The sequence below is a fragment of the Haliotis rubra genome, unplaced genomic scaffold (genome assembly GCF_003918875.1).
Source record: "Haliotis rubra isolate DU_JTF1 unplaced genomic scaffold, ASM391887v1 Scf65, whole genome shotgun sequence".
NCBI classification, from domain to species: Eukaryota; Metazoa; Mollusca; class Gastropoda; order Lepetellida; family Haliotidae; genus Haliotis; species Haliotis rubra.
The window spans coordinates 108,380-124,119 of NW_025767357.1; the positions used below are offsets into that span (position 1 = coordinate 108,380).

General features: G+C 38.2%; 1 protein-coding gene across 1 annotated transcript in view; it reads left to right on the forward strand.

The window, feature by feature from the left end:
* LOC124257103 overlaps nucleotides 1–15,740 on the forward strand; it is a 74,490-nt gene that overhangs the window by 4,566 nt on the left and 54,184 nt on the right. Inside the window, exons 4-20 of the mRNA XM_046691093.1 lie at nucleotides 4,401–4,646; nucleotides 4,953–4,995; nucleotides 5,622–5,776; nucleotides 6,241–6,332; nucleotides 6,552–6,597; nucleotides 6,921–7,172; nucleotides 7,913–7,967; nucleotides 8,412–8,581; nucleotides 8,817–8,993; nucleotides 9,370–9,594; nucleotides 10,489–10,531; nucleotides 10,667–10,821; nucleotides 12,376–12,552; nucleotides 12,907–13,125; nucleotides 13,824–13,872; nucleotides 14,084–14,244; nucleotides 15,282–15,443. Coding sequence (XP_046547049.1) covers nucleotides 4,401–4,646; nucleotides 4,953–4,995; nucleotides 5,622–5,776; nucleotides 6,241–6,332; nucleotides 6,552–6,597; nucleotides 6,921–7,172; nucleotides 7,913–7,967; nucleotides 8,412–8,581; nucleotides 8,817–8,993; nucleotides 9,370–9,594; nucleotides 10,489–10,531; nucleotides 10,667–10,821; nucleotides 12,376–12,552; nucleotides 12,907–13,125; nucleotides 13,824–13,872; nucleotides 14,084–14,244; nucleotides 15,282–15,443 — 2,427 coding nt within the window. The remainder of the gene's footprint in view (nucleotides 1–4,400; nucleotides 4,647–4,952; nucleotides 4,996–5,621; nucleotides 5,777–6,240; nucleotides 6,333–6,551; nucleotides 6,598–6,920; nucleotides 7,173–7,912; nucleotides 7,968–8,411; nucleotides 8,582–8,816; nucleotides 8,994–9,369; nucleotides 9,595–10,488; nucleotides 10,532–10,666; nucleotides 10,822–12,375; nucleotides 12,553–12,906; nucleotides 13,126–13,823; nucleotides 13,873–14,083; nucleotides 14,245–15,281; nucleotides 15,444–15,740) is intronic.

A 15,740-nucleotide genomic window follows, 5' to 3' on the forward strand; every position in this document is an offset into this window, starting at 1 on the left:
CTAACGGGATAGGGTGGTCAGGCTCGCTGACTTGGTTGACACATGTCATCGGTTCCCAATTGCGTCGAACCCGTGAAGATCCGGGTTAGAATTGATCTTCAGTAACCCATGCTTGTCGTAAGAGGCGACTAACGGGATCGGGTGGTCAGGCTCTCTTGCTTGGTTGACACATGTCATCGGTTCCGAATTGCGCTGATCGATGCTCATGCTGTTGATCGCTGGATAGTCTGGTCCAGACTCGATTTCCTTACAGACAGCCTCCATATAGCTGGAATATTGCTGAGTGCAGCCTAAAACTAAACTCACTCGCTCACTCACTCCAAACTGTGAAAATTAGGAACACCTCTAGCTACCAACAATGTCAACAAGAACATAATGGAGTCCCTGCATCAATACATCTTCAAGACTAAACGAACTGATTAATTATTCTAGACCAATATCTGTACACAAATAATGAAATGTAACTGCAAGTTCAAGGTTCCTAAGCACGTACAATGCACATTTACCCTACCTCATGTGATAACGTTTATCCCTGATTGATTCACGTGACCTTGAACAAACGGTGGAAAACTATTATTGGAAAACTATTATAAAACATCATCTTCTCCGGTTATTTACTTTGTTTATGCTATTTCACTTTCAAGTTAATTATTCCTGTAGTGTGACGCTGTAAGCGATTGGTTCTTATCAAAACAGGAGAAATGAACAGATTCTTATTTGTTTAGTTCTTAACGGATTGTGGGATTAAAAGTCACAAGTCACATGATTGTTTGTTTAACTAGCTTTGAGCTTGACGATATCACACCGATTAACGAACTCATGGGATTATCAGTTAATGCTTTTACTCAAATGGCTTCCTTCTAGCAGCTAATATAAGACACGCTGGCCGTAAGACTGTGATCCAAACTCTTCACGGCATTGGCTGGAACATTCGGTTAAATATAATGTGCTAGGACCACTGACTGATGTAGTGCAAAGTGTTATGATGATAGTGCATTTTCTGATGTCATGTATTTTACTTGAATGATTACATTAATTTTATAAGTTAGGTTCAAATGTGGTAGTGTTGTTGATGATAATATTGTTATGACTTGTTAAATAAATACATTATCAGTCCTGACCTTTTTTTAATATGCGGGATACAAGGACATCAAGGAAAGGTAACTGGTTGCTCTGTTTCAATGGTGATCACATCAAAGCAAACCCCAATCATCAAATAGAGTGGTCCGACTTCACCATTCTCGCAAACAACCAAACGGACTTCACTAAGCGCAAGCTCACCGAAGCCATTCACATCAAACGCCATAAGCCCACCATCAACCGTGACCAAGGATACTTCATTCCATCAGCTTATGATCCACTCCTCCACCAAGCCCAATCTATTGTATAAACATCTCCTTCATTGTACCACTCCTGTATTTATACATCTCTGGCTTCCATTCACTATCCTTTGTGTACTCACTGGCTTCATCAGCTTACTGCTTTACCAATTATGGCAATTATGTTGTTTCCTTTGTCAATTGCAATGTATGTAGTTTCATTGTTATACACAGCATAAATATGCAGCTCCTCCACTTCATGTATCACTCTTGCTTAACAACGGTACAAGAATCTGTATCGAAACGTCGCACTCACGAAATAAAGAAGTTGATATCCATAAAAACTTGTTCCATGTTGTACGTCTCAACTTCTAAAATGCCACTCAAACAAGTGACTTTTTCCTATGACTTTTTATCTACAACCGAACAAATTACAATGTATGCCGGGTGCACGATTGTGCACTGCTTGCATCAGGCAGAATAAATCATTTATATCCCGCCCCATGGAAAAAAACGGTATCTTCCCATAAGATAAAAAATATTGCATGCAACTTACTCTCTGGTGTCCTCCGATCAGTTGGACGTCCCAGACACGTTAAATCAACAAAAGTTATGGTTGGTTGCACTCAGGTACACTGCACTTTTATCTTTATTGGGTAATGGATTGATCCAAAGTAATGTGCATAAGAATATATTAAGCGATATAATTAATAGTGCTGTAATGATGCATCGAACTATCGATGAACTGCAATTATTCCAAAAGCAATTATGGTAGAAATGATGGTAGAAATGAAAAACTATCAATGCATCGATAGTATGTGCGACTATCGATAGTTTAGTGATGGTCATTTATTCTTATTAAATATTTGTGTTGTTTTGATTTTTTTCATTGTTTAGGTGCAAGCTTGCAGCTTCATTGAGTTTATGTTTTTAACTGTTTACTCGATCTTGGTTTCAAGTTTCTTGTCAGTTATTCATAGGAGAGCAGAGGAAGCCCAAAGCCCGTCGTATCCACCCCTGTACTCAGTTAGTTACATGTGAAATCCATAATCGTGTTTTGATCAATGTGAACATTATGAACACGAACTGTGAGGAGCCGAAGTCAATAAACATTAGTATTCTGATCAAAGTATTTCTGCACAAAAAGTAACAAACTCATAATTAGTGTTAAAATATACCACTAACCACTAATATGAAAATATCTCGTTAGTCTATGGGATAGGTCTATTACGTCAGTGGGTAAAACTAGGTTTGTAATCACAGTCACCCCTGATTGCTCCAAAGTTGTCTGATAATTGGCGTGTCTGACAAATGGGATGTCTAAAAGCATACATGGAATTGGAGACCCCCTTCTTCATCTCGGTTAAATGTGTGTTTAGCAATAATAAATCCGAAACAAAAAAACCCAACTTGCTTATATATACAGGATGTACAGGAGGACTGCAACAGTCACAATGGATTGACACGAGAGTGACGATGAGAGCTATCGGGATAGGTTTGTATGTTGAGGTACAATATCTTCTTATAAGTTTTCATTACTATCAATGCATCCCGCTAATATATGATAACATTCATGATAACAGCACTCCATGTCTAGCTCGTTAAACAACATAGTAAAAATACAAGTATTATAATAGACTCACTCAGCGGGCCCAAGCCGTCAAAACACCAAAATAACCAATCTAAACAAATAAATGAAATACTAAAAAGCACCAAGAATCTGCACGCCTCAGGTAAAAAGGTAGAGTGCAAAAGTGTCAGAACCGCCAAAATAGTGCCAATCTTACTCTGCTCAATAAATCAGAATGGTCTCAGTGTTAGCAGTGGCATATTGTGTGTACTTTGCATGTTTATTTATGTGGAATTGCTTCATGTTTCCATTTAAATGGGGTTTGTTTTAGTTTTTTGTTTTTGTTGTTGTTTTTTTTGTGTTTTTTTTATTTTTATTTTTATTTTATTTTTTGGTGTGTGTGTGTGTGTGCGTGCGTGCGTGCGTGCGTGCGTGCTCGTTTGTTTTACTCCCTAAAACCTCGGGCGAAGAATAGCCGTGACGGGCAAACGGGAATTACAAAATAATTGATCACAAAAAATTAAAACGAAACGTGCGAACCTGCGATTCTCAAATCATCTACTATACAATATCACGTCATACTGTAGTTAGATAACTTGTTCCATGGCATAACTTCTAATGTTTTAAGTGCCTAGTGACTATATATGATGATGATTATGAGTTTAACGTCGGCTGTAGCCAATAACGCCGACAGGGTAGGTGGGAGCTAAAGTAATAATTAATATGTTTATAATAAGGGATAAACCACCATACCCCAAAAATGTAAATGATGGGGTGTTAACCTAAGTGAATTTTGAATGAAAACGGCTACAAACATGATAATAAATAAAAAAAGCCGTGATTAGGAAGGGAAAAGAAAAAATAATGTAGTTTGATGTAATTAGATGAGAAGAGATGAGAAATAGAACTAAACTGATACATATAAAGTTGGGCTTATATAGAATAGGGGGAGCTTGTTTTGGAAACAGTTAAGCTGTTTATAATTAAATATGGGGTAAAGAAAGAAAAAGGGTTTAAACTGGTGCGGGGTGAGGGGGGTGGTATGGGAACATTGAAGGGGGCAAGGCAACCTCCAAAACATGTATTTTCAGTAAAAGTAAATGTTCTCGCCCATGGACCAAAAAGTTTTCGCCCATGGGCGAGATTTTTTAATATCGCTCTAAGTTAGTCGAATTAAGTCAAAATGAGTTGAAATTTGTGTCATGATGCGTATAAACATATACTCATTCATTTACAGCCTCCAAAACATGAATTCTGATCGAAATTAAGTTTTTGAATTATTTTTTTTCATGTTTTCATCCTTGGCATATATTCATAACAACTGCATGTTTGATTTGGTCGAATCCCTTGTCAGAAAGTGCCCACAGTGCGGAGAGTTTCTGGACTTTTCTGAGTCCAGAATTAAATTGTGACGTGTTGCATTCACATGACATCAATCCGGAACATAAATAACATTTCTAAGGATCGAGTTGTAATTCTAGAGATAACATTATGTTATTACCTTCTCCCAGCTTGCAGACTGATGAACAGGACAGTTACCCTCCCAACAATTAAGAACGACAAGATAAACAAGATCGTGTACATGGAGATAGCCCCGGACTGTCTGCGGTTTGATGCATGTGTTGATATTAGGATTAAGAAGCTGAATTTCAACAAGGCTGTCAACGCTTACATACAGCTAGACCCGTGTAAATTCACAATGACCGTCAACTTTGAGGACTGCACTGAGACAGTTATCCTCCTGGGATACGACTGGGGTAGGTAGTGGATCAAAGATCAAAGTCTAGTGCTAGATAGCTGAGTGCAATATTATCCTTAATTGCTATAAAGACACATTGATAACAATTAAATGTCCCTTCAAGTGTCGTAAAAATACAGTACTTACCTTTATGAAATTGCTGCTCCATAATGATGATACTCCATACATTCTAGACACAAGCGGCACGTCATATTAGCTTCATAAAGATTCCTATCCCGTGTAACACCTTGACAGCCACACAGCAGCACCGTTTATCAAATCCAACCACCGTGTCCAACTGATATTTCTGTCATTGCGTTTACAGGGAAAGAGAAGACCGCAAGATTGAATGATTGGGTCTCCATAAGGTAGCACCTTTAAAACAGTACCTTTCACAAATGAGATATCTCCTTTCGGATGCTCTACAGAGATTCAGAGGATTGTCTTTACAAGGGCACTATCTTCTGGTTTTAGAGAAAATCGATACTTCCTATAATGTGTAAGGTTTAACATATTGAGCATAATGGCAAATTGTCGATCCTGATGCACAATCACTCAAAACATTACCTTTTGATTTACAAAAATACCTCGTGAGTCGTAATCAATATATATAACTTATCACAAATCTGCAAGATGTTTAACTTTATATTGTAAATAGTAGTTGTGTGTTTGTCGTCGCATTTTATCGATCTGTGCTCCTTTTACAAATATGTTGATTATGTCTGTTCATTTTAAAGATTAAAAGTAGTAAACGAATGTGTTGCAGCCGTTTTATCACATCAATCTGTAAATACACTTCTTTGGTGTATCTAAGTCAGTGTTTGACAGCATGTAATGTACATAAAGTCAGCCAGCCAACACGGCAACACCCGATCGCCATTTACATCAACTATATGATCCTTTATGATGACTTTATTGAACGATAGTGCAGTTACGATGTCATTCAGTCAATAGCAGTCCTCGCCACCAATGCATTATGTGCACCGTGTTCCAGGTACACCATTGACAGGAGTGAGGCAAGGAAGGTGTTCGTGGTTGACATTGGTTTACAAATCAGTCTTGGAGCGTCGGAACCGATTCTGAATGACTTGTTGATCGAAAACGTAGATGTACCAATACCTGTTTGTAATGAAAACTTCTCTCTTCCGGGTAAGTGTCGAATACAATGACGACTTTAAGTTATTCATAACATTTCACAATATTGAAGTAACCCATTAAAGACTTCAAACCTTAGTTGGGATCTGGGCAGTCCTGCCTCCCGATCGTAAACCGTTGGGAAATATAGGGACATATGTTGAAAAAGCTCATTTCATAGTTGGATTTTGGTGTATACACGAATTTTAGTTGGTATACTATGGAAGCATAATTGAGTCTGTATAAAAATGTTTCATAATCTACTAGGGTAATACCTACGTAGAAGTAAAGTGAACATGTAGATATCAGTATCTTCTGCGTATTGTACGCAGACGAAAGTACAAGCATGTTCTACGTACACGATAAAAAATGTTTAGGCTGTGGCACGAACACGCTTCCATACTATACAGATATAATGTGTTTAGTTTCTCAGTGTCAGCTTCGAATATATATCCATTCCAAAAATGTTCTGATTTAAGGAAACGGATCTCTGAATAGCCTTGCAGAACAAATGGGAGGAAAGCTAATCAGAGAGGTGGTAGATGTGGTGTTTCGAAAACTCGGACTTGATGTGAGTTTTACGAAGCAAACTTCTTAACAATTAGGTTTCTTGTCTTCATCGACAAATAAGCACACAATGCGACAATGAACGAAACTGGCGGAATCTCTACATCCTCCATGATTGCAATATCATTATAGTAGAAATACAAGTACATGTGTACTGTGGATCCAGGAAATTATGTTATAGTCCCAAAATGCTGTTTATTTATACTTGTTTTTCTAATTTTAGAAGATTCTGATAGACGGAGGCTGTACAGCATTAACGCCCAAGCCAGGTAGTATAACAGCTGGATATGTCACTTCATCTATGTTTGCATTTGGTGCAATGTATACTGAAACATACACTCTTAAGTTCAACATAGCTAAACGGTAACACATGGTTGGTGTAATGCCATAGCTAAAAAGTGCCATAATCTCCAATCCCATTATTTTTGACAAAAACGTCATGATTCTTACATCAAACGTTGCTTGCATGGCACACCCGAGATACTACTTGACTTAAAAGCTAATCTACAATATGATGATTGGATATGTGACGCTGGAAACCTTTCTGTTTGTCTTCAAAACACTTAGACTTTCAAACTTTTTTACCCCCCAGATTGCCCTTTGGCACTTCCAAACTACAAGCATCTTCTACCCGCCAGTTTCCAGCACAACGTCAACTGTAAACTGCCTGACAACTGTTTCGGTATAGAATGTTGCGTGGACTTCTCGTTTGACATCCCGCTGTTTGAGAACCCCCTCGTCAAACACGTCCCCTTCTTCTTGAAGTTTGAACCGTGTAACTTCACTTTGGAGGTCGGCTTTGGGAGCTACTACTACAAGGAAAGGCTGTTGACATACAACTGGGGTGAGTCATTTGAATGTTTACATACAGCTGGGGTGAGTCATTTACTCGTTGACATACAACTGGGTGAGTCATTTGATTGTTTGCCTACAACTGGAGTAGGTCATTTGATTGTTGACATACAACTGAGTTAAGTCATTCGATTGTTGGCATACATCGAAGCATCTGGGATAAGTCATTTGATTGTTGAAATACTCCTAGGGTGAGTCACTTTGTTGTTGAATTACACTTGGGTGAGTCATTTGATTGTTGACCTACACTAGGGTGAGTCATTTGATTGTTGAGGTGAGTCAATAAGGATTAACATACAACTGGGGGATGTCAATAAGGGTTGACATACAACTGGGGTGAGTCAATAAGGGTTGACATACAACTGGAGTGAGTCATCTGATTGATGGCATACGGCTGGGGTAGGCTATTTCATTCTTTATATGAGACTCTCTGCTGAATACAATGTCTAAGAGGAGTTATTGTGTGTCATTCTTTCCCGATGAACGTTGTCCGGATTGACTGATTGTCCACTTACAGGCCGTGATGGTGTAGAGTGAATACGACCACAATGTTAAACATGAACTGATTCATTCCGTTACGATAATGTTTCTTAGCAGTTTAATACATTGATGATCACACTTGCATGTGAATATGCGTGTGTGTGTCCGTTTCTGTGTGTGTGTTTCAAATAATATTTCTGTATGTTTCTCAGTACATGTCTAATATTTTTCCCGGTGTTTATTTCATACAAGGGACTGAAAATCAACTGCACATTGGCAATGGCAACCCATCACCAGTAGTCATCAAGTAAGTAATAATATCTCACATTCAGATTATCTGCAGAAATATATATCAAATGACACACTCTTGTAATATGACAGTAATAACAACATCTGATTCTGTCGATTGTTATGAGAAAAGCAAATAATGATTAACCTGTTCTTGAAATACTATACTATCTTTCATCATGTAAGAGTGATTTCTTTCTTACACATGTGTGTGATTTTCAATTCCTAATTATGGATCTGCGAGAACACTCGATGTGTCCTCTGACAAGTTTGTGTACGGTTACAGTTTCCGTACATTTGCCTACACCAGATCCATGATCAAAGTATACTAGTATACACCAGATCTATGATCCAAGTATACTAGTATACACCAGATCCAAGTATACTAAAGCTACCTCACTGACCTGAGTGTCCACACGTGTGTATGCATGGTGACAGTTTCTGTAAATTTTTTGTATTCCAGGTTCAAGATCTCCAAGTATCCCAAAGGCTTCCTTGTTGACCTGAGTGTCCACACATGTATCCCTATCGATGGTGACAGTTTCTGTTACCCAGAAGGAGGAATGACGCTGATGAATCAGGAGAAGATACCCGCCTGTGATGCTAATGCACTGGTGGAGTTCACAAAACAAAGTATGTCCACCTTAGCAAAGAACTGCTCCTATTACATTCTTTTTGTCATCGTGTAAACCCAATGTGTTTTAAACTTTGAAAGAAGAGTAGGAAGAGTTTCTGAATCTTCCATATGGTAAATTATTTTCCTTGTCCATGTTGGTTTTCTTCGGAAATGTTTGGTTACCCACGTGTTGCAAAGTAATACTTGACATTGATTTCGTTCAAATGTACTTCATTTTGCGTATACTTTCAGATTTCTCAGTTTCTGATTGGCTACGCGACCTTGATCTTGACGTCAACTTGAAGTCCCTCTCTCAAGCGGCTGCCAGGTTATTATTAGATCGTTTTGGCATCTCTGAATTCCTGCTGGATGACAGATGTGATGTTTCTAGAACACCATACAAGCCAAGTGTTTACGGGTGGAGGAATGGTACGAAAGTATAATTTTCCGAACACGAAACACCTGCATCGCTCGAAAACAATTTCACCTTTTTGCATTGCATGCGTATAAAATGATATATGAGTGTTAGTTTTGGTTCCGTTCTATTAATCCAAGAGTGTACAATGAATAAATTCGTTTGATGTTTAAATAAATCACCCATGTACTCAGTTAGGACAAGAACATTCCAGTCAAAGATGATTCTGTGGACAGCTCTGTTTTTGTATCCATACTGATACTTATAATGAAAAAGTCAAAGATGATTCTGTGGACAGCTCTCTTTTTGTATCCATACTGATACTTATAATGAAAAGTCAAATCTGTCAAAAAGAATAGGAAAAGAATTTCAGGGTCATGTATTTTTCAGAATGCCCGAAGAGTATTGGCAAGCTGCCCAATCTTCCTAGCGGTCTGTACTGCCACCTAGCGGACACGTGCACCAAGATAAACTGTTGTTTCCATGTCCCCTTCCTGGAGATGTCCTTCAACGCCGTCCTCAACGTCGATATGTGCGACTACGTCATTTATGCCGCCATCGAGAACAAAACCAGGACTCTGGGAATCTTAGGGAATGGTATTGACCTCGATGCTGGTACGTGACCAGTTGTCAGCTGAAAATATGCTGTTCTGTGATTGATAGGGATGAAACAGTACAGAGACTAAACCTCTCCAAAACTTAATAAGAGTAGATTGCTGTCTGTGAGATTATAGCTCTGCTTCGTGACTCAAAAGACCCGGCCTCAGACCCCACGTCGATGCGGTGTATGAACTATTGTCCGATGCCCCACGTCACAATGGCGTCAATATTACCATGCCTGACAGGAAACACTGATTTTGACAATTTTAATGATTGAGTCTACAACTGCCATGTGACAAGCAGTGACTGTCTCGCAGACATGTATTTCAAACGGGCGTTCAATTCTACTTTTCTACGTCAATAAAGGCCATATAGTTTATGTACCCTGGGAACGTATGCTCCCGACCTTGTTGGAATCATACAATAGACTTTGCTTTCAGCAGAGATTTCTTGATATTAAGAAATTTGTGTTGTTGCTCCTATTCAACTCAGTATATTGACATGAACACAGCATGGCCTTGCTTGGAATGTCAGACTAATGCAGATAATGTTGGTTTTCAACGTGTTATTTATTTAATGTACTTACATTACAAATCAGGTGTGCCATAATAAGGTTATTTTAAGTCTAACAGTTATTGTATGAGTTACGATCTGAATCTGGGCAGAGGTGTCTGTCATCCAGGCAGCTGCAAGTCACTGAATACATGTTCTTACCTTGCGCACGACAGAAATCAACGATCGTGGGTTCGAATCTTGTCGCCAACGTACAGCATGGCTTTCATGAAAGTGACAAACCTGTAAGACCTCGGGCTCTTCTCCTTTATTCAATTGTTACGTCGTGTTTCGGTTCGAATACTGTTAAATTCAACTCACCTCTGATCTGAGTCTCGCCTTATGATTCATCTCCAGGTACATCACTGACGCTGGATATCGCGGATGTTTTCCAGATGAAGTAAGTCACTAATTGTCAGCTGTGTTCGTAATAAATACATCGATAAAATAGGCATCATAAAAATAAATTATAAAAGTGGTTTGGGTGTGAAGTGTCACCATTTACCATCGATTCTAAATATTATCTCTATTCCAGATTTGGTTTGAAAAAGAAAGACACGGTTCTACTGCTTGACCTTGACATTGAGGTTTGTTTGGAGAAGGATTCCTGCCTTGTTTCATCGCCCATTATGAAGGGAACTGAAGTTCCACAACTTGTGTGCGACCTTGATGCCAGCTGGACCCTGAAAAGTAAGCCATGAGACCTAGCTAATAGAAATAATGTCCCTGTACGAAATGTATGCTCCTCACAAAAAGTTAAGCAACATACATTTTTAGTCTCATTACATTTTCATTTATTGATATTTCAAATCATGGAATGATGCAATAGAAAGGTGAAACTTATGTGCACACGATTAACAAAATGATATGAGATGGTATTGAGCAATACTAGACTCACAGATCATCAAAAGCATGTACCCGTGAAACAGTCGTTCATTGATGGAGCAAAATGTTAACATTAAGGTTCAAGTCAGTTTTGGACAGTGAAGCAGCTTCTTGGCATTGACTAAATGAGCCTTTAAAGTTGCTGTTGTGGAATGATCTGCCATTCTGTCTGCAACGCCTGCTCAAGGTCATCCGGAGTTGGAGGTGAACATGGAGACCGTAAACAGGACTTCCAATAATGCTTCAAGCATGTTCAATGGGATTAAGATCAGGTGACCTTGCAGGCCAGGCATAAATGTCATGATGTTGATCTAAACAAACATCGTTAAAAACTCTTCTCGGGCATTATCATCCATAAACATGAAGTAAGGACCCGCTTGTTGTGCCAGAGGAATGATTACAGGTAGGTTAACACCGACCAGGGTGCATGTGTGAAGAGTAAAGCACATCCATGCCACACATTTTGCATGTTGTTTCTGAGGGTGGTTGTGTTCGGGTGACGTTGTCAATGTTATCAGATAAATCAATTTGACATTCACTAAGGGTTATATATTCTTTGAATCGCTATCCATATTGATGTGAGGAGTATAGATTTCACACAGCTACATCATATACTGAACGTCGACATACAACATCATATACTGAACATCAACATACAACATCATATACTGATCATTGACATACAACATCATATACTGAACATCGACATACAACATCATAAACTCAACATCAACATACAACATCATATACTGAACATCGACATACAACATCATATACTGAACATTGACATACAACATCATATACTGAACATCAACATACAACATCATATACTGAACATTGACATACAACATCATAAACTGAACATCGACATACACATCATCTACTGAACATTGACATACAACATTATATACTGAACATTGACATACAACATCATATACTGAACATCGACATACAACATCATATACTGAACATCGACATACAACATCATATACTGAAGTTCAGAATGCTTGCACCTTAGTCATACAGGTAACGTATGTTAGGTTTGGTATTGACTCAGTAACTACCCAGTCCCCTCATTTAGGTTCAAAATTTAGTGAACATATTTATTATGATATGTCAACAAGATACTACCAATTTTCAAAGGCTGAACTATTTGAAGATGGGGTCCAGTGTGCAGGGTTTTGGATTGATTGAATATAGGGGTGGAAGGGGTAGGGGTGTAATTGATGCAGCAGTGGTCCTTCAAAATCTGCCTACCTCATGACCGACCACCCCTACCCAACCAACCAACCAACCAACCACCCCCCCACCCCCACCCCAACCAATCCAAACTCTATCTGTAATGTTCTAACCCTCTAGATTTCAGTATATCGGATTGGGCCAAGGCAAGGGGACAGGATTTCACCAAGGGTCTCGCACGGACAGCTGTGAACCTTCTGTTGGAGCAACTGGGTATCAAAGACAAGATGCTGGATCCGCCATGTAACCGGAGCAGTCTCAAGTACCAGCCAGCTGATGCAGGCAACTGGAAGAATGGTCAGTCAGATAGTCAGATAGTCAGATAGACCTGATGATGTTTATCATTTCATTTAGGTGAACAGGTACGCGTAATAAGTACTTTTGTCATGACTCTTTTTCACATTGAATGTTTTTCCCATAGGACGAATGTTGTTGTTTTTTTAAAATGATCAGTGGTTCTGAATTGTAATTGGGACAGTAAGTAGGTGGAGGCAGATGGGATTCATAAGAATATTTGTACAGTACAAATTTAGTAATGTGGTGAATACCAGTCAAACAGTTAATCATTACCCTTTCTACACATAGACTGTATCACAGATCACCAAAGACGTCTTAACCTAGATTTAACAATAATCCTTATTCTTATTCCAGATTGTGACTTGAGCGGCAGCGCTATCTCCCTCCCCCCAATAACTCTTCCGGCCAACTGTCACATCAATGACAAATGTTTGGGTATAGACTGTTGTCTCCACAGCAACGTCCTTGACCTGTCTCTTCACATGGCCTTCAACATTGACCTCTGTAACTACTTCATTGAAGGCTCCATTGAGAAGTTCAGCTTTAAGCTTAACATACTCAACTATAACTGGGGTATGTGTTTATGACATGGTTTACAAAATTCCTCACATAAAGCAGAAGGAGAAAGCTTTAGCTTCACCAAAACGATGATAATAGGATACAAAGGTAATAGGCTGTATCTGTCAATTTGTTTTGTTGACCTCAATGTTTATTCGGGTTGCACTCTGCAGTTACAAGTCTTTAATTTGTTTATTCATCTAGTTTTAGGTACAAAATTATGACTTCAAATAACAGCGAGCAAATTATAAAACCATGCGTTTGTATATAGATCTTGGCATATCTCAAGTATTGACAAGTATATTATAACAGATGTCACTGTTAGAAAATATGCAAGCTGTCAGTAAATGTCAGTCAGGTTGGCAATCGGACCAGAATCCAACAAATTTGGTAAAATTACAAGAAGAGATGGCATGTGTCTTATTTCCTTTCTGATCACATCGAAAGCTGGCGTACATGTCTGTATTAATATTTTAAACAGAGTAAAGCTGACAACTGTTATCAGGAGATTAAGGATATCGCTCCTTTTTTTCAGAAAACCCACATATGATTTTTTTCTCAGCGATATTCAATGTGATATCTGATATCCAAGTGAAACATTGACTACATGTGTGTGTTTTTCGATTTTAGATAGTCGTAAAAGAGATGAATTCCGCTTTCTGGTGCATTTTTACAAAATGAACATAACGTACAAGTCACAAGTCTTGTTTCAGGAAAAGAAGAAGTAATTACGTTTGATGGTGTTCCTGTTCTCAAACTGAAGTAAGTTGGACAAAGTTATTGTCGTCGGATACTTTATAATATAACATTTTCTCGGGATAATTGAATCTATTTCTGCTTTTACCATAAACGGTAAACATTTAGTAAATAGTAAATAAATGCTAATTATTGCTACTAGTGCGATAAATTTGACATCACTTAAAGTTTAAAGAATTGTCGATTTTCTCGTCAATATTTGTCTAATATTTCCCAGGTTTACGATTGAGCAGCTTCTGTCCCAGCAAGTGTTTATTGTTGACCTGTCTGCGAGTCTGTGTCTGGAGGGAGATGACTGTGAGCTGGATCTGAAGGTCCTGAATCAGACACGACTTCCCATGCCAGGATGTGCCAAGTTCCAGGGATTCAAACTTCAAAGTAAGGATAACTGTTGGTGTAAACTTTCAGCACTGAAACATTATGTAAACTCAATTACTTCAAGTAAATTAACTTATGGTAGCTAAAGTATATCTTGAACTTGGCTATTGTTTGTTAGCAGTGCACTATGACTCAAATATCATGATTATAGTATTACACATTTAGGTATTTATGCATGTGTATGTATGTATGTATGTATGTATGTATGTATGTATGTATGTATGTATGTATGTATGTATGTATGTATGTATGTATGTATGTATATGTATGTATGTATGTATGTATGTATGTATGTATGTATGTATGTATGTATGTATGTATGTATGCATGTGTATGTATGAATGTATGTATGTATGTATGTATGTATGTATGCATGTGTGTATGTATGTATGTATGTATGCATGCGTGTGTATGCATGCGTGTGTATGTATGCATGTGTATGTATGTATATATGTATGCATGTGTATGTATGAATGTATGTATGCGTGTGTATGTATGTATGCATGCGTATATGTGTATGTATGCATGCATGCGTATGTATGTATGTATGTGTGTATTATTAGCTAAATTATATCTTGAAGTGGCTATTGTTTGTTAGCAGTGCACTATGACTCAAATATCATGATTATAGTATTACACATTTAGGTATTTATGCATGTGTATGTATGTATGTATGTATGTATGTATGTATGTATGTATGTATGTATGTATGTATGTATGTATGTATGTATGTATGTATGTATGTATGTATGTATGTGTATGTATGAATGTATGTATGTGTGTATGTATGTATGCATGCATGTGTGTATGTATGTATGTATGCATGCGTATGTATGTATGCATGTGTATGTATGTATATATGTATGCATGTGTATGTATGAATGTATGTATGCGTGTGTATGTATGTATGCATGCGTATATGTGTATGTATGCATGCATGCGTATGTATGTATGTGTGTATGTATGCATGCATGCATGCGTATGTATGTATGCATGCATGCATGCATGCATGCATGTACATGTTTATTTCCCTACAGATTTCTCACTGGGGAACTGGCTGAAAGAAAAGGGCGGTGAGATCACAGCTCAGCTGTCAGCAGTCCTGATGGAAGAGCTCGGTATTAAACAGTTCCTGCTTGACACACAGTGTCAGGACTACCTGGAACCTTACAGAGGCGCTATGAGTGGATGGAACAACGGTAGGTTTTGTTGGTGGCTTCATATGACAGATAATATCTATGTCCCTATTTGTCTGTTGTCACTAAAGCAAGACATCAAATCGATCGCAAAACGTAGTACAACTATATCACGGTTGTCTATTGTAAATAGAATTAATAATGGTACGTTTAACTGGGTTAAAACCTTTCGTAAAAGTTGTATTGTACTTTGCATGGACCGTTGCAAGTTGGGGGAAGATTGAGTAAAAAGTGATTATACTGTCGACATTGTCACCTATAGATCTGTTAATAGACATGGGTGAAATGGCATTCTACCAG